The following is a 23,237-nucleotide window of genomic DNA, read 5'->3' as shown; positions in this document are numbered from 1 at the left end:
AAAATCAGGGGTGCGAGTTATATGTGAGGGCAAGTTGTATTTGAGTAACAGTATAAGCTGTGTATCACATTGATGGAATCCAATCCAGTATGTCTTTTGTCCATCACTGATTTTGTCTTCGAGCAATATGCCCAGCCCATTGCCACTTCAGACTTTTTGCTCTTCATATGATAACAGACTTTTGGTTTGATTTCTTATTCACGTATTCCTTTTGCAATCCAGTCTTGTGATACCAAGCATACTTCTTTCCATACTAAATTGTGTTCTTTTAATTTGTGAATTTCCTTTGCATTTAATGTCCATGTTTCACAGCCATATGTCAATATGAGAAGAATACATTGGTTAAAAACTTTTCTCTTGACATAATGGTAGTTGGCTCTTGAATGTTGACTGTAATTTTCCAAATGCTTTCCACACAAGCATCGTGTCTCTTTTAATTTCGTTCAAAATATTCTGTTCCATTGATATCTGTTGTCCTAATTATAGTAATAATTTACTTGTTTGATTTCAACATTATTGATTTTTATTATTTCTGGTTGGACATAGTTATTGAACATAACTTGGATATTCTTTAGATTTATATAGAGAAGAAAGTGATTTTTAATCGGTGAATAGTCCGCTTTTTTCCCCGTTTTTCTACGTTTTTGAGTGCTAAATTGTTTCTCTGAATACGAGTGTACTTCAGTGGTTGTTTTTTGGAAGTTAGTTGCTGTCGCGATATAATATATTTTGGTACCGTCGGAATCGAACGCGTAACGGTGGAAGACAAAACGAAGCTAAGTTACTGTATTTAGTTATATTTCATTTTATTTAATTATATTTAGTACTTAAATGTTCTGATGTTTGTACTTTTTTTCCTCTTATTTATTAATTGAATAATTATTAAAGATTAGGGTATAATTTGACAAAACACGTCACAGATAGTATGGCACCTGTGCGAAGGAAAATGGCGGCCAGTAATGAAGGTTCGCCATCGTTATCAAAGAACGGTAGCATAAAAGAAATGAGTCAGTGTACTAGCTGTGAAATGTACGCTTTGCGGAGTGCGGTCGGAGTGTGGTTAGATGATAATAAAGGATTGAATGTGTGTAGAAAATGTAGGGAGAATGCGGAATTGAAGTGTATTTTGGATCGTGAGTGTGATATTTTTGTCAACCTTCAGAATGAAGAAAACAGGGATATGACAAGAAACGGCAAGGTTGTACATGAAAATTGTGAGAGTGTGAATGATAGTATAAATGGTTTCTCAGAGAACAAAAAAGATGAGATAGATGCATTGAGTGAGATCGCGTTGTTGAATAGTGCGATAGAAAGAGCAAAACAGCAGCTAGAGTGCATGAACAAAAGTAGACTGAATGAACCAACCAATAATAAAAGGTATGACAGGAAAAATAGACGTATGAATGTGAACATGAACAAAATGAAGGATAGAGTGCTGTATGGAGACTCGTTAGTACGAGGTGTGTTAGTAGAGGATTTGACAAAATCGTACCAACCTGGTGCGACCATAAAGGACGTAACTGCGTCTATTAGAGAGCAAAAGGAAAGGGTGAAAGAAATGATTGTTGTGGCAGGTACGAATGATTTGAAAGGAGATAAAATGGAAATGATAGAAGACCTGAATGAATTGTTTGAGGTAGCAAAAGAAAAGAGTGAGAGAGTTAGAATGATTAGTCTTTTGCCACGGTATGACAGTGAAATGTTTAAAAGGAGGGCTATAATTGCAAATGACTTTATGCGTGGGTTATGTATGACGAGTGGTGTGGAATTTGTGGATGTGTGGAGTGAGTTTGATGGGCGAAAGGATCTATATAAGATGGATGGCTTGCATTTGAATGGTTACGGTGTAAGAAGACTTGAGAAAGTGTTGCTGAATGTAGTGGATGTGCAAATTCAGGGAAACTAGATTTGTTAGGGAGGGGGAGTAGAGATACAGTCCTTATGGAGGCAGTTGAATGTAAGAATGAATATAATATGCCAGAGCAAATAAGGACAACAAATCTGAGTGGGATAGTTAATATAAGGCATCAAGGTAGGGTTGGGGCAAATGGGGGTCTTAAATTCATGTACACTAATACTAGGAGTATTAGGAACAAGAAGGAAGAGTTTTTGGCCATGGTTGGCACTTCCAGACCATAGGTTATAGGTATTAGTGAAACATGGCTGACTGTAGATGATATAACTAGTGGGATTGAATGTGATGGGTATAGTGTGTTCAGGAATGACAGAGAGAATAAAATGGGGGGAGGAGTATTGTTGATGATAGCTGATGAGCTCCAGCCAAGGAGAATAGACGTTGAATTGCAGGATAGAGAAAAGAGCACATTTGAGGCCATTTGGTGTGAGATTGTGGCTAGCAGAACTAAATATACAATTGGGTGCTGCTATAGACCAGGTGATGGAAAAGATGGTGGTGACAGTATGCACAAGCAAATAGAAGAAATGGGTGGAAGGAGGGTGATTATTATGGGAGATTTCAACTATGGTCGCATTGATTGGAGTGAGGAGAGGACACACGGGAGGAAGGAACTGGATTTTATGCGGTTATTAAGGGATAACTATCTGCGACAGCATGTAATGGAAAATACTAGGGGTCAGAGAGTGCTTGACCTAGTAATTACATCTGAGGATTTGGCTGTAACAAATATGACCACATTGCCACCAATCGGTGAGAGTGATCATAGGGTCTTAACTTGGGAGGTGAAAGGTGTAGAATTTTCAATTAAGACAGGGTACATGTGGAATTATCGGGCTGGAAAGTATGACAAGCTTAGGAGTTTGGTTGGTTCAGTGCCATGGCATGTACAACTGCAAGGACTAGAAGTTGATAGTGCATGGGAGGTAGTTAAGAAGTGCTTGCATGAAGCAATGGCTGACTGTATACCTAGAGTCCGAATAATAAATCAAGTAGGGGTTAAATGGATGAATAACACCATTAAGCTTGAGTTGCAAAAAAAGAAACAACTATGGAGGGAATTTAAGGAGAAGGGTGACCGGCAGGCACATGAACGGTATAAAGCACAGGCCAGAAGGGTGCCGAGTGTGGTAAGAAAAGCAAAAAAGGATTACGAAAGAACATTGGCCATGCAGGCTAAAGAGAATCCTAAACAGTTTTTTAGATATGTAGCAAGTAAAAGGAAAAATGTACATGGCAGATTGATTTTAAAGAATGCCAATGGTAGGGAGGTAACTGAATCAGTTGAGATAGTTGAGTTACTGAGTGAGCACTTTGCAAAAGTATATCATCCAGGTGGTGACATTGCAGAAACGAATAAACCAGTAGATTATACGGGAATTGTGGTTAATGAAGTGGAGGTGAGTAGTCTATTGCATAACCTCAATGTCAATACATCTGTGGGATTGGATGGTATACCAGCTCGTGTTGTACGAGAAGCAGCTAAAGAATTGTCAGTACCCTTGACCATTTTGTTTAATTTGAGTCTCGGGTCTGGGTTAGTCCCTAGCGGGTGGAAAGAGGGGAAAATAGTTCCACTGCATAAAGGTAGTTCCAAGACTGCTGTAGTAAATTACCGACCAATTAGCATATCAGGAATCATTGTCAAGGTTTTAGAGAAAATAGTCAAGAGGAAAATACAAGATTGGATAGAAGAAAATGGGATACTGTATCGGGGACAGCATGGTTTTGTGAAGGGTAGGTCATGACTCAGTAACTTGCTCACGTATTATAACACAGTGACGGCTGAACTGGATAAGGGTAATGGGTTTACGGTGATTCTACTGGACCTTGCCAAGGCCTTTGACAGGATTCCACATGGAATTCTAATCAGTAAATTGCAGCATATGGGAATGGACATAGGGTTGGTGAGATGGATAGGAGGGTGGTTGACAGAGAGATATCAGAGAGTGGTTTACTCGGGTGTAGAGTCCACAAGACGGCCTGTGACTAGTGGTGTGCCACAAGGATCTGTTCTTGGACCACTGCTGTTTAATTTGTTCATAAATGATATAGGAAATGATCTGAGAGGAACAGTTCATTTGTTTGCGGATGATGCGAAGTTGGGTAGGGCAATAGTGAATGCAGATGACGTCAAAATTTTGCAGGATGATTTGGATAGATTGGAGGTCTGGGCTAAGGAGAATGGATGTCAGTTTAATGTGGCAAAATGTAAGGTTATGCATTTTGGGGTGAAAAGATTGGCGGCAGTTTACTGCATTGGTGGAACTGTGCTCCAGGAAATTGATGAGGCACGAGATTTAGGAGTGTTGGTAGATAAGGAATTGAAATTTAGGGGACACATTGCAAAAGTGACCAAAACAGCTCATCAAATCACTTGGTTGCTGAAGAATACGATGACAAGCAGAGACAAGTAGGTTATTGTTCCTCTGTATCGAGCCTTGATAAGACCCCATCTAGACTACTGTGCTCAGATTTGGTCACCTAGGTTTCTTCTTGATGGGGAGGAGGTGGAGAGGATCCAGAGGCGAGTGACCAAGATGATAGCAGGTCTGTGGAATGAACCGTATGAGAACAGGTTGAGGATTTGTGGGTTGCAAAAATTGGTTGATAGGCAGAGGAGGGGAGATATGATTGAGACATTCAAATTACTGAAGGGTTTCTATAAAATTAATTCAGAAGATATTTTTGAGAACAGGGCTGGTTGTGGGAGGACTAGGGGACATCCATGGAAACTGGGCAAAAGTGTGGTTAGTAAAGGTGTTAGAGCTGGTTTCTTTACTTTTAGAGTAGTGAATGAGTGGAATGCGCTCCCTGAGTCTGTGGTGGATGCTGTGACGGTGAATGAGTTTAAGGCGAGGTATGATAGATACTGTATGAATGTCAAATAGTTGTGATGAATATGATTTGGGGCCTCCCTCGATGAGTCCAATGACTCCCTGGAGTTGCCCGTAATAATAGTAATAATAATAGTAATATTTAGGCCAGCTGTTTTGCTAGCAATTTGGAGTTCACGGATACAAGTCTGTAATTCATGTGCAATTGAAGTAAAGATAACTATGTCATCTGCAAAGCATAAATGACTTAAATATCTTCCATTTATCTTCTGACCTTTTCCTTCCCAATCTAGAAGTTTGAATATTTCTTCTAGGCATGATGTGAATAATTTTGGAGATATTGTGTCACCCTGTCTTATACATCTGTATCTCCACACAGTAGAGATGTTTCCATTGAATTGCTGCTTGCATTGGTGTATGCTGATTTGATAGTCCTGACAAATGAATGGCTCTTCCACTTGTTGGTTTCATATCACTTTCCCATAATCAATAAAACCAAGACATAATGGGAACTGATATTCATTACACCATTCAATAATCTGTTGTACAATTTGATGTACAACTTGACTTAATAAGATGTAGGACCTTTTGCTGCTGTGACTGCAACAATCTTATTGGGGCATACCCTTCCACGAGCATGCAATAGCAATATCGATGAAATTTTGGACCATTCTTCCTGTTGGCATATCATGAAGTCCTGGACTGTTGTGGGTCTGACATTCCTTGACCTCACCCGATGCTCCAGTTCATCCCACAGATGTTCAACAGTGTTGAGATCAGGGCTCTGTGTTAGCCAATCAAGTGTGGTGACATTCATGTCCACAAACTATGCAGTTTCAGCAGCATCCTTACGACCACAATGCATTGTCTTGCTGTCTTCCTACTTTGTGACCATTGTCTTGAGATAATGGTCACAAAGTAGGAAGCATTGCATTGTCCAAAATGTTCAGATACCTCTCAGAGTTTTTTCCCAATGTTTGTGGTACCACAAACAGAGGTCCAAGTCCAAACCAGGAAAAACAGGACCATATCATCACAGTGCCACCTTCAAATTTCATAGTTGGGGGGGGGGGGGGGTTACACACTCATTCACTGAGCAGCTTGGTGTGTGAGGGGGGGCATGATTCGTCACTCCGTAACATAGCTTTCCAAGCCTTCACGTCCCACTATACATGCTCTTTGTACCACTGAAGACAATGATGTATGTTCGTTCAGGTAATGTGAAGCTTGCATTTCCAGTCCTACCATGGAAACCTATGTTGTGAGCCTCAGTTCTGAATGTTTTTGTGCAGATCTGTATTTCAGTCAATGTAAGTAACTCCACGTTCCACATGTCAGCCAACAAATGGCAATTTTCATATTATCCTTTGTAGCACCCTATGGTTACGTTCAGTGAGTGTGGCGGATTGTCCATTGCGGGCAGCAGTTGCAGTTGACTTTCTGCACTTAAATCTCAGTAATATTATCACTGATTGTTGAGCTGAGGTGAATCCAATTTTTCAACAATCTGACAAGCAGATAGACCTGTAGATGGTGTTCTATCACAATCTCTCAAAATCTCACAGACTGGAAAAAGAACTAAAAATTTAAACTATACACACACATAAATGATAAATAAACAAATCTTTTATACCTCTATATTCTCCAAAGGGATTTTATTCTCTCTATTCTCTATGGTAGAAACAAATTTTTTGACTTGTTAAAAAAAAAAAAAAGTTAATTTTTGAAGGCAAAAATTAATGCTGTCAGCTTGAATAAATAAAAATATTGTTTCTTGCTTATTATAATTACTCTTATTATAATTTAGATAAAAGGATGAAATAACTTTGTTCATATTGTGTTTTTTTTTTAATTGTTCTACATATACCCACTAACCTCGGTTAAGCATTGATTTGGTTTGAAGTTAGACAGCCAAAAGAGACCAGTTATTATATATATTAATTGTGTGTACTCTCCAAACCTGTTTTTGGTTGGATAAGAAAACCTGAATTTTTTTTTTTGAGGGGGGGAGGAGAGACTGCTACTCAAGTGAGTTAGTCTCATGACTGTATAAAGAGAGATTAATTCACTTACTTTCATTTGCAAAGTCCTTATAAAAAAAGTTTCTCCTGTCCCAGACAAAGTTCAGACTCAGGTCTTTCCAATTAAACATTAATATTACATTATCATCATTATGATGGCATAAAGCTTCTAGTTTATACAAGCAGTCCTGAGAGCTAGAAACCTAGCATCAGATAGCAGTTGATTACTGTTGCTATTCTAGAACCCAATAAAACTAAGTATCAATAAACCCCATTTAAAATAACAAAGTTACTTCATGCTTTTAATCTCTAGTTTTTCAAGTGGACCAAGAAATAGTATATCTTGGTCATTTAAACAGAATTAAATGTCTAGACTAACATTTAAACAGAATTAAATGTCTCCATAGGACACAAGTGAGTTCGATAAAAATAGATTTGATATAGCAACACTTATGTAAGATAAATATGGTTTATTATGTGCAATTTTTGGATAAGTTTCAGTTGGCATTATCAATGTATACCAATAAAAAGAGATAAATAAAATTAGAACAACACTTCAAATGCCAAGAAATTATATTCTTGTTTAATCCTTTATTTAAGTGTAAGAAAATAAAGATTGCACATGAACTATCTTCCTGACTACTCTACTTGTACATAGAAATTAATGATCACATTAATTGCCTTAGTATCCCATAATGCAAAGCACACATCTTTGTAGGTGTGTGCTTTGAATTAGAAAATCAGAACAACACTTAAAATATGAGTGCATGTGACAATATATGCTATTAACTTCAAGAGGATAATTCCATCTATAACTATTAGAATTCAAAAAAATAAATTTTCAAAAATAATTACTAATTCATTAGATACAGGAATGAGGAGTGTTATCCTAAGGAGGAAGTCATTCCTGGGAAAATTTAAGACAGTCATTCATTATTGTTAAGGTTCTTTCTGTGAATGAGGAATTTACAACTTTCTTTACATGGTCTTTGAAGTAAAACAATTTTTCTGTAAGACTTTAGTTTGATTCCAATGAATTCTATGCCTAGTAGATGAGGAGTGGCTGGCTAAACCAAACTTATCAGACTTGTGAAATATATAATCTTGATGTTCTTCTAAACAAACCTGAGCTGAATGACTTGTGTGCCCATAATAACAAATTCATAAGAAAACATCTGTTTTGGGAAAAGAACAGGTGAAGAGAGCTAAATGTATCAAAATAACCTTTATAAAAATGTTGCTTGCACTTTCCAGCAAAGTGCAAGTAATTCCAATTACCGTATTTGCTGGCATATAAGATGCACATTTTTTCTTTGAAAATAGGTCTGAAAAACAGGGTGCGTCTTATATGCTGATAAGTAATATTTTATTACTTTCATTTCTGGAAATTTTCTCTCTTCTGAGTTGCGTGATTTCTTTCTTGCTTCCTTGCAGTGTGTGAGAGTATTCCAGTTATGTAGAGTTCAGTGGATGCAGATGTGCTGTCATCGTCGATCACAGTTGTGTTCCTGTTCGTTTAAACTTTCCAATTGTTGTCGCGGTTGTTGTGAATGGTGATAAATTTCTACCGTTAAATTTTCTCTAAATTTCTTGGCAAATTATGGCTGTAAAATGTCGGCATTGCTAAAATATTGTATACAAGCTACGTGTGATTGCATATGCTAAAGAACATGGAAACAGGGCTGCAGAGAGGCATTTCGGGCCACCCCCCCCAACTGAGAAAATGATAAGAACTTGGCGGAATCAGAAAGAGGATCTAAAAAAAAGCAACTCACAGTAAACATAACCTATGATAAATTTCTGGATTTTGATGAAGAAGAAGATTAAAAGGTGGGTACTCTTTCCTAGATAGATTAGGTATTTGTTGAAAGCAGACCTGCTTATTACTTTATATTTGAAATACTGTAAATTCACTATAATATTCAATGATAAAGCGTTTTTCCTAAAAAATGCGCACAAAAATGGGATGTGTCTTATATGCCAGCAAATACGGTAGTTGTAAAATTAAAGAAGTTTTTCATTTTCCACAAGCACATTGCATTTACTAGCATGCAAGTCATTCTTTGTTAATTAATCAGATCCATGAAACAAAAAATCAACTAGTTTTCATTAACTGTTGTATTACTTCAATTACTGCAGAAATATCTAATGTTTTATCAACTGAAGACTGCAATACCATTTACAGAATTTTTTCAGATTCAGCAGAAAGAGTGAATCATGCCATATTCAAAATTTTCAATCACTTTTAAACAAGAAAGATCATCTGCTTAAAACCCATACTGACAGTGAAAGAAAAGTTATTAACATTTCTGCTCATCCTTTATCTAATGAAGAAATCTCAGTGTCGTCAAAAGGATTAGATTATGCTGTAGCCCCAAAAGCCATTCAAGGTAATGGAGTTTCTGTTCTGGATTGAAAAAAAGCCTTCACAACATCTCTTATTCCACTACTAGTAGAATTTGTTTTCAAGAAGCATGTATTTTGTTTAAATCTGTACATCCTCACTGCAATGAAAAATGAGGTCCAAGCTCTACCATTGTTAAAACACAATAAGAACATAGTTATAACCAAAGCTGACAAAGGATATGTGGTTGTAGTAGTTCATGATAGAAATAAGAATTTTAGAAAACTCAACCTTCTACTTGGAATCATCCCTTATATAGATGTATCTCCAATGACCCAACTCAATCGCAGATCAATAAACTTAATCTTCAGGACAAAGTTCATTCTTGAGATTAAAACACTATCAAAAAGTTTAGTTCATTATGTTAGACCTCCTGGACTTCATGATCCTCGTAAGATACATAATGAAAATGTTTCTTTAAGACTAATTGTTAATAGTATACATTGTTCAATCCATACTCTTTCTCAAAAAATCTGTCTCAGCTTCTCTCCTCATTCTCCTCATCTCCTCATATTGTTTAAATCTGTACATCCTCACTGCAATGAAAAATGAGGTCCAAGCTCTATCATTGTTAAAACACAATAAGAACATAGTTATAACCAAAGCTGACAAAGGATATGTGGTTGTAGTTCATGATAGAAATAAGAATTTTAGAAAACTCAACCTTCTACTTGGAATCATCCCTTATATAGATGTATCTCCAATGACCCAACTCAATCGCAGATCAATAAACTTAATCTTCAGGACAAAGTTCATTCTTGAGATTAAAACACTATCAAAAAGTTTAGTTCATTATGTTAGACCTCCTGGACTTCATGATCCTCGTAAGATACATAATGAAAATGTTTCTTTAAGACTAATTGTTAATAGTATACATTGTTCAATCCATACTCTTTCTCAAAAAATCTGTCTCAGCTTCTCTCCTCATTTATTGGCAATTCATCTTCCTTTGTTAAAACTTCAGAAAATTTCAAGAATAAAGTTTCAGGAATATCTTTACTTCCAACAAATCTTTTAATTAGTTTTGATGAAGTTTTGCTCTTCACAGACATCTCTCTTTCTGATACAAAAGAATTATTATTAATGATTTTCCTCCTGATAATGTAAAATTATTCAACTTGTCAAAACAAACTTTATAAGAAGGAACTGCAATATGGTCTACTATTTCTCTATTATATTAAACATTCTGAGCAACAATTCTTGAGAAAATTAATTCAGAAAACCCTTGAATTAAATTTACTCTTAAAGTAGAAGAAAACAATAAAATAAATTTAATTTGAGGGTCTTAAAATGTATGTCCATTTCTGGGCATGATCATTTTAAGACAACCTAATGTCAGTCTACAGTTCTCTATATATAGAAAAACAACTCATACTAGAAAATACACTTATCCTGTATCACATCATCACCCTTGTCAAAAAAAATGGCATGATTAAAGCTTTGGTTTACTATGCACATAAACTATACTCTGTTGCTGGTTCTCTCTTAGATAAAAAATTGTCCTTTATCAGAGCCACATTCATCTCCAAAGAAAAAAAAAAAAAAGAAAAGAATGAACAAAATAATTATCACCCTCATCCAAATCCTCATCTAGATTTGAGGCAATGAACTCATTGCAAAAGTTCTTTGCCACATCAACTACAAGTTTCTTCCCATCCAGTTTGGAAATTAAATTCTTTCCTGGATTATCCAAAAGTTAAATATCCTTTGCTTTCTCATCCTGGAGTTTACAGAATCCCATACTTGTGCAGCCTTTGTTATTATGGGTAGATGGGTTCTCATCTCAGATTCATCTAGAAAAACATCAAGATTATATTCTACTTCATGAGTCTGATAAGTTTGGTTTGGCCACCCATACCAAACTTACAGACATAGAACTATTACTACACATAGAATTCATCGGAATAAAACTAAAGTCTTACACAAAAGTTATTTTTTATTTCAAAAACTATATTAATAAAGTTGTGAAATCCACATTCACAGATCAAACCTCAACAAGGACTGTCTTGTTTTTCCCAAATTTGGGATAATTCATTAGACATAACTCATTTATGTCTTATGAATTATCTTTTAAAATTTATTTCTTTGAATTCAAATAGTTATAGTTACAATTATCCTCCTGAAGTTAACAATATATATTGTCACATGCCTTTACATTTTAAGTGTTTTTCTAATTTTATTTATTTTCATCTATATGCATTGACAATGACTATTGAAACTTAGCTGAAAATTCTGCATTTAATAAACAATATTTTTCTTGCATATTTTTATTATCGTGTAACTATTTTTATCATTATATCTCATCAAGATGTAAGGTACCTCTACAGAAGCTTTTAGAGAAGTTACTTTTATTTCATATGACTAAGATCAGTTTTTTTTTTTTTTTTTTCATTATCAATATAAACAGCCTTGAACTATTGTACGGCTCATCATTTTTTAATCGTATATTGTGAATCACTCCAGTTCAAGTAAATAATAGTGATATAAAAATTAATTTCAACTGCAACTAGTTATAAAATTATATATATATTTATTTATTTATACTTTCTGTGCTTTGGACAGCTCTCTTTCCGATTCATCCAATTTTTGAAGCAGGAGGGCAATTTCTGGAAAAAAGAAAAGAAAAAGAGAAAGAACAAAATATAAATTAAAAAATAAAAACTGTGGTTTTTCAGTAAAAGGCAGCCTGACATGCAGTATCATATTAATAGAGTCCTTATTATATTAATGTCAAATACTCCACTAAATTAAACAATCTGTTGAACTCCATTACAGTTAAATACTCCATTATATTAATACTAAATAGTCATCATCATGCGTATCAAGGATTTAGGACTAGCATGGCCTGTTCCGGCCTTATAAGTCATCGTTGAATCATTTAAGAGGACGTCCTGGTTTTCCTTTTCCTAATGGCTCGTACTTTAAGGCTTGTTTTGGTAATCTTTCTGTTTACATTTTGGAACGTGTTCCATCCATTTATGTTTATATTTTTTAATTTTTTCTATTACTGGTTCTTGGTTTAATTCTTTCATAATTTCTTCATTTCTTTTGTGATCAAATAGGGCACACTTCGCAGTTTTTCTCATAAACTTCATTTCTGCTGTTGTTAATCTTTGTTTGTCTTTTTGTTTTATTGTCCAGATTTCGCTTCCATACATTAAGACTGGTAGGGCTAATGCACTTTATACTTTTAGTCTGGTTTGTTTTTGAACTAGGTTTGGTTTAAATATAGAGTTAATTACAACTGTTATTTTTGAATATTTTACAATTTTTACATTTATATCTTTTTCATTTTCATATGTGATCATACATCCCAGGCAGTTAAATGAATTCACCTGTTCTAAGATCTTGTTATCTATTACTATCTTAGTTCTTGCTGGATCTTGTCCTTTAAAGGCCATAGTTTTTGAATTTTCTGTTGATATTATCATACCGTAATCTTTGGATATCTCATTTAGATCTAAAATAGCTTTCTGTAAGTTATCTTCAGAATTTGTAATTATTATTTGGTCGTCGGCAAAGAGGATAGTGTTTAAGTAAACTGTAGGAGAAAGTTTAATTCCTTGATGTAAGTTTTTATTCCATCTTATTATTATTTCATTTAAGTAGATATTAAAAAGAGTTGCTGAGAGGGGACATCCCTGTTGGACCCCTTGGTTTATCTCTTCGTATATGATAGCTCGTGATTTAATCTTATTTGTATTTGATTATTTTCATATATACTTGTGATAGCTTTTAGGATAGTATTTGGTATTTGTCTTTCTTTTAATATGTTAAATAATATGTTTCTTTTAACTTTATCAAATGCTTTTTCAAAGTCAATAAATGCAATATGTGTTTTTAAATTGTATTCTCTTCTTTTCTCTATTATTAATTGTAGGCAAAAGGCTGGGTCTATACATGATATAGACCCAGTCTTTTTCTAAATCCATTCTGTACTTCTAAAATAAAGTTTTCGGAATATTTTATTAGTTTGCTATTTAAGATTCTGCTATATATTTTGTAACAGGAATTTAGTATACTGATACCTCTATAGTTTTTAGGGTCATCTCTATCACCTTTTTTAAAGATAGGAATCAAAATTGTTTTTTTCCATTCCATTGAGGGGATACCAGTTGAATAATTTTTTTTTTTAAATAATAAGATTCTTTCTTTGAATCTTGTTCCTGCATATTTATATAGTTCTGAACCTAGCTTATCTTCTCCAGGTGATTTTCCGTTTCTTGTTTCTTTCAGGCTGATTTCTAATTCTTCTTTAGTTATTTCCTTTTCATTTTCATTAATTATTTGCCAGTTGTCTTTTCTAAAACATTTGTCTGTCCACAATTCTATGTAGTAATTTAGAAATTCTTCTAATTTCAATTCGGTGTTTAATTTTATGTTTTCTTTGGTATCTGCATTGAATTGTTTCAAAATCTTATATACATTGGGTCTTATTTTATATAAATCATGTTCTAAATTAGAAACAAATTTGTTCCATGATTCTCTATGTCTTTTTCTGACTTCTCTTTTAGCTATGGCTCTTATTCTTTTATATTCTATTTCATCTTCTTATCTTTTACTGCTTAACCATTTGTGATAGGCTTCTTTTTTCTTTTTGATTATTTCTTTGATTGTATCATCCCAGATCGTCAGTTTTTTCCTTTTATTGAATTTTTTGGTCTTTCCTAAGCTTTCATTTGCTGCTGCACTTAGTATTGTTTTTATATTAAGCCATTCTATTTCTATTTCTTCATTTTGTTTTATTTTATCTACATATTGGTTAATTCTTTCTTCATATAGCCACTGTACATTTGTGTCATTTAATAGTCTAGTTTTATAAACAAATGTTTCAAATTTTCTTTCTGTTCTTGTTACTTGCAGCCATTTATGTGGTAATCTTAATTTTATTTTAACAAGGAAGTGATCACTGCTTATTTCATATCCTCTGTGAACTCTAACATCTAGTGAAAATTTTGATGTCTTTTCATTTAATATAAAATAATCTAATATTGATTTCCATCCTCTTGCTGCCAAGTATATTTATGTATGTCTTTATGTTTATAGAAGGAATTTATTATTTTTAGGTTCTTATAAACTACAAAGTCAATCAATTTTTTACCATTCCTGTTTAGAATATGTTCTCCATGTATTCCTATATTATTATTAATTTTTGTGTTTCCAATTCTTGCATTTAAGTCTCCTGCTAAAATTACATAATCATCTTTATTTATTTTATTATATATGTTTTGTAGCTGATTATAAAAATCAATATTAACCTTTCTCTTCCTTCTTCTGGGGCATATAAACCAATTATTGTTAAATAGCCTCTATCTATTTTTATTCTAGCTTCTATTATTCTTTCATTCCATAATTTATAATGTTTTAACTGTTTTGAAAGGGAGTTAGGAATCCAAATCATGACTCCTGCTTGTGCTCTTTGGTCTTTGTCGACTCCACTGTATATCACATTAAAATTTTCGGTTCTCATAGTTCCTTTTAATTTCTTTTTTGTTTCAGTGATTACTGCTATTTTAAAATTTCATTCATTTAATAATTGGTCTAATTCTATTTCTTTATATGCTATTCCTCTTACATTCCAGTTTGCTATGTGTATTATATTTTGTCATTTCCATTTTTGTTTTACCTTTTCCATTCCAGGGTCATTTCCCATAGATTCAATCCAATTATCTTTTTCTGTCAGCTTACAAGTAGAATTATGTTCTCCATGTCAGGGGACTAGCCTGACGATGGAATAGTTCAGTAGTAGGGCTGCTACCTTAAGGCTTCTGAACTCCTTCTTCCAAATTTAAACCCATAGGAGGAATAGGGTATATTGAAGGGGGAGAGTAGATTATAGAAGAATTATAGTAAGGTTTATAGAGAGGGCATAGCTGTAAGGTCAGAAATGAAAAAACCCCATGGCCCTCGAGTACTCTAATAGCATAAGGATCATAAAATAAGAAGAGTTGGCTGATAAGGCCTTATAGGAAAGATTAAAGTAACTGGATCTTCCTCAAAGTAGGAGGAGGAGAGGATAGATCCAGCTAGGGGTCCATGGGCGTGCCGCTTCCCTTACAATCAAGATGATTGCCCCCCTTATGGCCCTGTTGGTCCACGAGTCCTCATTCAGTATATTCGGACCACCACCCCCACCATATACACACACACATGGTAGGCTCCCCTATCCACCACCCAGGGGACGCGCTCTCTAGGGGTTACAGGTATCAGTAGACAATACACCAAATCCATTGTCTAATTGTTACAGAAAGTCATGTCAATAAGCCATAAATACCTACAGGTCTTTCAAGAAAAAGTAAACACATATCATCATTCCTTTGTTAAAAGCATATCTGAATGAATTTCTAAGCTGGTTAGGTTATTTCTGGCATTCTACTCTATATGTAAGATTTGTTTCCAGATTGTATAAAGGACAGACTTCATCTCCAATGAAGTCTGTCCATCAGAGAACCAGGACGAACTAGCAAGTCAGTTACAAGAACAAATCCTGGAACATATCCCAACTTAAGTTCAAGATAGGCACCATCAACATAAGAAGCATCAATGGAAAAGAATTGGAACTAGTAGAAGAATTGGATTGACATAATAATAAGCGTTAGCAAAACAAGGAAGACAAAAACAGGTGAGATCTTTCTAAGCAATAAATGCAAATGTTATATTCAAGCAATAACATTAAGGGAAAAGAAGGAGTAGCTACATTAATCAACACTAAATACAAAGATAATCTCCTTGAATGACAGGCAATATCAAGAGAGTGTTGTGGACAAATATGAGACTTATTTGTGCCTATGGTCTCACAGAATGTTCTACTAAGGAAGAAGTGGAGGAATTTTTTGAGGCACCAGAGACGGCAATTCTTGTAGATAAGCTTATATTTTGGTTAGACATACTTCTAATTTTTTAGGAAATGACAACGTAAACTAAATTATTAATCATAAAAACTTTAATTAATAATTACCTATATTTCAGCAATGTTACACTGCCATCTTCAGGGATCACAAAACAATGATATGTGCATGCAAGCACTCACACTGAGCGAATGAGGCTAAAGAAAGCCAGCTGAAATCGATTCTGGAGTCCAAAAAGGCACCCCCCCCCCCCAGCGAGCTAAATTGGGTTGTCTTAGCCATTGGACTAATGATCTTAGAATGTACACTTCCCAAAGTTGGCGCCCGAATTTTTTGATGCTTGGGGAAGTTTTTCAGAGTCGAGGCTGATTCAAGGAATAATCTTTCATACTTGTACCTGCTACAGTATAATAAAGTGGCCTTCTTCCAGAGTATTCTGTGGTGGATGTCCAATTCATGGTCAGCAAGTGGCTGTATTGGTGAAACTGGATGTAGTCCTTGTGTTCGGATATGTTCCTTTTGTTTTATTTCTAAACTTCTCAAAGTCTATCCTATGTAATTAAGGCCACAAGAACATGGGATATTGTAAACTCCAGGATGTTTGTTGAAAGAGTTGTGGTCCTTGGTTGAGCGTAACAGATTTCACACTGTCATAATTGGTTTAAAGGCTACTTCTTTTTGCTATTGTTTTAGGATGTCCATTGCTGATCAATAGATGGAGAATAGAATGTAATTCTTCTGTTAATGTTCCTTCATCTCTTATAATAGAGATCACCCTCTTTTCATAATGCCCAATTTTTGTGAAATACGATGTAACGATGAGAAATGTAGGAAACGACCTGTGTGGGTCAGCTTAAGGTACACACTAAGAGAAATGCCTTCGTCTGCTTGTTTCGTAATTAAAATGTTTACAAAAGGTAGTTTTCCTTCATTCTCAAGTTCTAAGGTGAATTTGATTTTATAGTGGAAGGAGTAAATAGATGCCAGAAAATCATATAACTCAGCTACACTGTGTTTCCATATTATGAATATCCTATCTACATATCTCCACCAAATTGACGGTTTAGAATTTGTCAATAACAAGACATCATTTTCAAACTTTTCCATGAATAATCTGCACAAGGAGGAGATAGAAGGCTTTCCATTGCAAGGCCCAAAAGTTGTTTGTAGATTTTTTCCATTCCATCGGAAAAAAACTGAGTTGAGACAGTGTTCATAGAATTGAGAGATGTCTTGAGGGAACAGACTATCTATAAGTGCTATAACTTCATTCACAGGAACATTTGTAAATAACGATACAGCATCTAGAATATCTGTTCTTGAGATAGAAATTTCTCCTAGTTTTTCCAATCATGAACTGATTAATTTTTCCCTGTTATATAGGTTTTTATAATCCCAAATTGTTGGGGAAGGGGGGAGGGATATCCCTTAATTTTTCCATTGCCAAAACACCTTTGTGGACAGGTGTATTGTCCTGATGAAAGATGATTTTTTTTCTTCTGCAAACTGGGTCTTTTCTCACATATTTTTTCGTCTAGTTAAAAGATCAAAATAACATTCCCCAGTTATTGTTTTACCCTTTTCAAGATAATTAATAAACCAAATGCCTTTCGCATCCCAAAATGATGCCATGACCTTTCCTGCTGACGGAACCGATTCTGTCTTCTTTGGCACTGAACAACCGGCTTCTGTCCACTGTTTTGACTGCTGTTTGTATTCTGGTGTGTAATGGTGAATCCAAGTCTCATCCATAATAATAAATCAATGCACAATATCAGTTTTATTCTTGTTAAAATGCTCCAAGTATTGTTCAGAAATTTTCATGCGAGTGCATTTTGATCTGCTGTGAGCAAGCACGGCACCCATCTTGCACAAAGCTTTTTCATTTGCAATTCTTTATACAAAATATCCTACACGTTCTTTTGAAAATGCCTGTAGTCTAAACAATTTCATACACTTTGACTCGCCAGTCATCCAATACTATATTGTGCACTTGATCAATGATTTCTAGTGTTGTTACACTTTTTGGATGTCCTTCATGTGTATCGTTTTTAAGGCTGGTATGGCCACGTTTAAACTCAGCAGCCCATTTCTTAATTGTCGAAAACAAAGGAGATGAATGCCCATAAACTTTTATGAACTTCTAATGAATTTATTTTGCCGTTAAATCTTCTTTTACAAAAGAATTTTATAACCACATGATACTCAATTTTATCCATTTCAAGGGATACAAACAACACTTTTGCTTCAGACAGCAGTATAAAACAAACTACTTGATATAATGACTTTCAATTTCACATGGATTCTTATGACAGATGTACCAACTTAGAAAAAAAAAATCTTGCTGATAGTGTTGCCATCTATGGTTGAGAACTTTTCAGACCACCCTCGTATCTAAACATTGACAAGGCTTTGAATTTTGTGTACACTGTTTTTCTTATGTCTGCTGGATTGAGTAAGTGGATAGCACCTCTATTCTCCAACCAAAAGAAATGGTTCGAATCTCACTGTGGTGGCATGGATGTTTGAGCCTTTAGGTAGTAGATGATTTTCATCTACTACTTACTAGAGGCCTGAAGTGGCTTCAAAAAGTCCTATGTTTGGTCTCAAGTGCAGGAAGTTTGGATTATCTAATCTTAATAGCAATCTACAGTACTAATGTTATAGGTCACAACCTTGTGTGGGTGGTATTCATATAAACATATATATATACCCAAACACAATGACTTCAGTTACCTACCACTGTTCTGCTTAACACATCTTTCTTCTAAAGAATAATTTGTACTTCTTAGTTCGATAAGTTGAGTCTGAAAATGAAAAAGAAATGAAATTACTTTAGATTTAAGTATTTAATTACTGAGACAGCAGAATAATTCAGTACAGTTAACTCATTCTTTGCTAGGGTGTACTTATTTCTTGTTTTTATCCACATTTCCCTAGCATAAGCAAAGAAATTTTCACGTGTGTGTGTGGGGTAACTTCAACAATGAACGTCACCTTCCCTCTTCACACAAGTAGTTAATCATGAAGCTCTTTTATGCACAAACTTTGGTTTGCAACTCATCTAAAATAGGATGAAAGCAAGAATATAGTTTCTTGTAGAGCAGGAGTGGGGAACCACCCCTGCTCTACAAGTCTGTTTCAATTTGCCCCTTTGCTAATGTACTCGTATGTACATGTAAATAAAATTTTATAATAATTTAAATTTATTATAATTAAATTTATTTAACTTTAAATAATTAAATATACAAAATCAAAAATAACTATATTACATAAAATATGATCGTCATACGTCTGGCAACCATCAAACCGAGACCAGCCATTAAAATAAAAAGAAATCAGGAGCATTTCTCGCGGGCAAAGTTCAAATTTTCTCTGATTGGTTGCTTCCTAATTACCGCCATGACATTTTCCCGCATGTCAAAACATATAGACTTTTGACTTTGTTTTTCTCATGCAGTACTGTGACTGCTTTGTAATTAACCAGTTGACAACTTTATTCAATTTATTTTTTTAAATGACAAGTTGTAGTGAAAAGCATAAAAGAAGTGGTGAATGTGCTCTGTTTTGTGAAAAATGGACAGAATTATACTTCTTTATTGAAATTAATGACAAGTGCATTTGTCTTATTTGTAACGAACATGTTGCATTTTACAAAAATATAATCTTGAACGACATTATTTGAGTAAGCATAAGAAATATGAAAATTTAAAAGGATCAAAACGTTTAGACAAGATAGTGACTTTGAAAGAAAATATAATCAAAAGCCAATCTCTTTTTAAAAAGCTTATTCAGGAAAGATCATCTGTAACTCAAGCTAGTTATGCATTGTGTGAACAAATTGTTAAATAACTTAAAACCCATAATGAAGGCGAGTTTTTGAAAGATCGCATCCTTACTGCCATCGAGATTTTATGTCCAGAAAAACCGAGTTTGTTTAAAAATATTAGCCTATCAAGAAAAACTGTTTCTGACCATATTAAAGATATCGCTGATGACATCCAAACTTCTATGAAAGTAGATTCAGCAGAATTTGTGTTTTACTCATTAGCCATCGATGAGACTACTGATCTGTCAAATAATGCACAAATGGCTATATTTATATGGGGAATAACTACAGATTTCAATATACGAGAAGAATTTCTTGCTTTAAAATCCATGAAGGGGACAACTAAAGGTGAAGATTTATTTGAAATGGTCAATTCAGCATTAAAGGATTTCGATTTACCGTATGATAAACTGAGTGGTCTCACTACAGATGGTACTTATCAATGAGAAATTACATGGTAGGTCGTGAAAAAGGGCTCGTGGCTCTGATTAAGAATGAATTTAAGAAACGTCAATTGAACCCAAATACTTTAATTGTGTGTCACTGCTTCATTCATATGGAAAATCTGTGTCCAAAGTCACTCAAGATGAACAGCGTCATGAATGTAGTAACAAAGGCCGTTAATTTGATAAAAAGTAAAGGGTTGAACAACAGGAAATTCAAAGAATTTTTGCAAGATCTTGAAGCAGAATATGAGGACTTATTGTACCACTGTGAAGTTATTAGACTAAATAGAGCTCAAATGCTCAAAGCGATTTTATGAACTTAAAGACAAAGTGAAAATTTTTCTTGGACATTAAAGGTGTCCCCATTAAAGAATTGGAGGATGAAAAGTTTCCAAGTGATTTAGCATTTTTATTACACATAACTAGTCATTTGAATAATCTAAATTTGAAATTACAAGGCCCCCAATCAGCTAATGACTCTTTGCTCACTCATATCAAGAGCTTTGAATCGATGCTTCAATTATATCTTTACCCAACTGGGGAAAAAAAAAACGCTTTACACATTTTCCAAAATTATGAGAATGCAATCCAAAATCAACACATGAGCATGTTGATGAGTGTCAAAGTGTGTTTTGAATCAATTTCAAAGGAGATGAAAAACACCTTCTGATATACTCCCTGAGGAAGCTTCCGATTCTTTGCAATTAAAGTTGATTGATTTGCAGTGTGATAACACTTTGAGATCAAAATATAGTAATCTGCCTATATTGGACTTTTACAAATCTATTGATTCTGAGAAATTCCATTCTTTAAAAAATAACTCCTTGTAAATAAAAAGAAGCAAAACTTCTGTTTTCTACTACTTATCAATGCAAGCAATTTTTTTCAAAATTAAGTCTGTCAAAAAATCACTCTTGTACAAGACTCACTGACGAAAATCTCGCCAATGAACTACGAGTAGCAGTCTCATCAAGGGCGGCTAATATTTCTAAGCTTTCACAAAAAAAGCAGTTTCAGTCTTCTCACTAAAAAGTTTAAGATTGTTATAATTATATCTACACAATGAGTATATAATTATATGTTATAATTATATGTCTAAACAATAAGTAAATGTTGCACATTTACTCATTGAGATATATATTGCACACTACATACACTATACAAAAGAGTTAAAATTTGCCAGTCGTCTGCGGAAGTTCTAAAATTAGAAATTTTCGCCCTTGATACTAAAAAGGTTTCCCACCCCTTGTAGAATATAATATGATGTGCAAGCAAGTGGAAAAACTTTCTGTAATTATCTCAAATTCAGAGTACAGAAAGAAAAAATATACGGTTATACATCATTCTGTTACTTATGACCACTGCCGTCAAATTAACTCTAGTATCTCTATGGGATAATACTTCCCAATGACATCTCAATAAAAAAACAAAACTAGTATGAGAAGTTACTCACCATAATCTAGGACAACATAAATCTCCTGGAATGTTTAAAGCACAAAAAATAAAATCCTCAAGTTAAACATTGGTAAAAGTCAGACCCAGAAGAGAGAGAGAGAGATCAAGGTTGAATAAATGCAGCAGCTGGCTCCTACTGATGAGACCTCAAGAAAGATTGAAACAGTGTAGATAGTGGCACTTCCCATAATGCATAACACTAGACATGTGCGCATGTGAATAACTCCACTCCTGCTGTCACCTCACTACTAAAGTTGAGCACAGACCTTCCACAAGATGTGACTCTTGTGAACCATTCTCAGAATGCTCTATTGCCATTCCTGAATTTGAAGAAATTGTTGTTGATGACCTGGCTTCCTCTGCCTTTTTCAATGAATTAATAAAGCTTTGAAGACATGTAGGGATAAGGAGGTGGTGCTTCTATATAAGACATTGGTCAGACCACATGGACTAATGTGCTCAAATTTGGTCACCTTGATTTCATTGTGATGTGAAAACAGTATAGAAGATCCAAACACAAATGACCAAAGTGACACTGGGGACTGTGGAATGATGGTTATGCAAAGTGGTTGAGGGAATGTGGATTACAGTTTGGCAGATAGAAGGAAATGAGAAGATATGATAGAAATCTTTAAGTTGGTTAAAAGGGAATTTATCAGATTAATATAGACGGAATTATGGAAGAAGCATGTTAACATATCCTTATGGTTCATATAGTGATTTCCAACTTACTAACTTTTTGACTTATGATGGGATTGCTGGAATGGAACTCCATCATATGTCAAAGACCAGATATATAATTAAATATATATATATATATAATTAGGAATTGTGTTGACCACTTCATAGCCTCACTGTAGCTATGGTGGTGCTTTTTGTAATCTTTTTATTATTATTATTATGAATTTCTATTTCTGTATTGAAGATGCTTTTGACACTTAGATAAAAATTTCGCAATTAAAGATCAAGTTAATGAGTTTAGTTTAATCTTTTATCCAAGTGTGAGCAAACAAAGATTGCACCTGAAAGTATCTTCAGGACTGAGATAAGGTGGTGCAACACCAAGGCAACTCGTGGCAAAGGTGGAGAAAGCTATCATCACTCCTATCTCGGTATCTCCCATAATGCAAAGCACATCTCCTTGTGGATTTGTGTAATGCTATGCATTAAGGCAAGGGCCACTACCCAGACCAGTTTCAACCTTTATTGAGGTCTCGTCAGTGGGAGCCAGGCCCAGTAGTGGAGACACCAAGGCAGCAGCAATGAGAGGTCATCCCCAGCTATAGGAGTTGCCAAAAGATGTACAACCTTATTATTAAATTACTCCAGATTCGGAGAAAGATGTTAAGAGTTTATTTTGTTAGTTCATGATAGCTTTCTCCACCTCTGCCATGAGTTGCCTTGGTGTTGCACCACCTTAGCTCAGTCCTGAAGATACTTTCAGGTGTAAACTTTGTTTGCTCACACTTGGATAAAGGATTA

General features: G+C 34.6%; 1 protein-coding gene across 1 annotated transcript in view; it reads right to left on the bottom strand.

Moving 5' to 3' along the window:
- The window catches only part of LOC150109188 (GRIP1-associated protein 1-like), a 434,263-nt gene that overhangs the window by 370,978 nt on the left and 40,048 nt on the right, over positions 1-23,237 (bottom strand). Inside the window, exons 2-3 of the mRNA XM_090401821.1 lie at positions 18,766-18,832; positions 11,722-11,783 (exon numbers count right to left, since the gene is read on the bottom strand). Of these exons, the coding sequence (XP_090257947.1) occupies positions 11,722-11,783; positions 18,766-18,832 (129 nt within the window). The remainder of the gene's footprint in view (positions 1-11,721; positions 11,784-18,765; positions 18,833-23,237) is intronic.

Source organism: Typopeltis vanoorti, chromosome 2, assembly GCF_054136105.1.
Source record: "Typopeltis vanoorti isolate ZY-2024b chromosome 2, IOZ_Tvanoo_1.0, whole genome shotgun sequence".
NCBI classification, from domain to species: domain Eukaryota; kingdom Metazoa; phylum Arthropoda; class Arachnida; order Uropygi; family Thelyphonidae; genus Typopeltis; species Typopeltis vanoorti.
The sequence above is the reverse complement of the archived record's forward strand: the minus strand, read 5'-3'. Positions and strand labels throughout refer to the sequence as shown.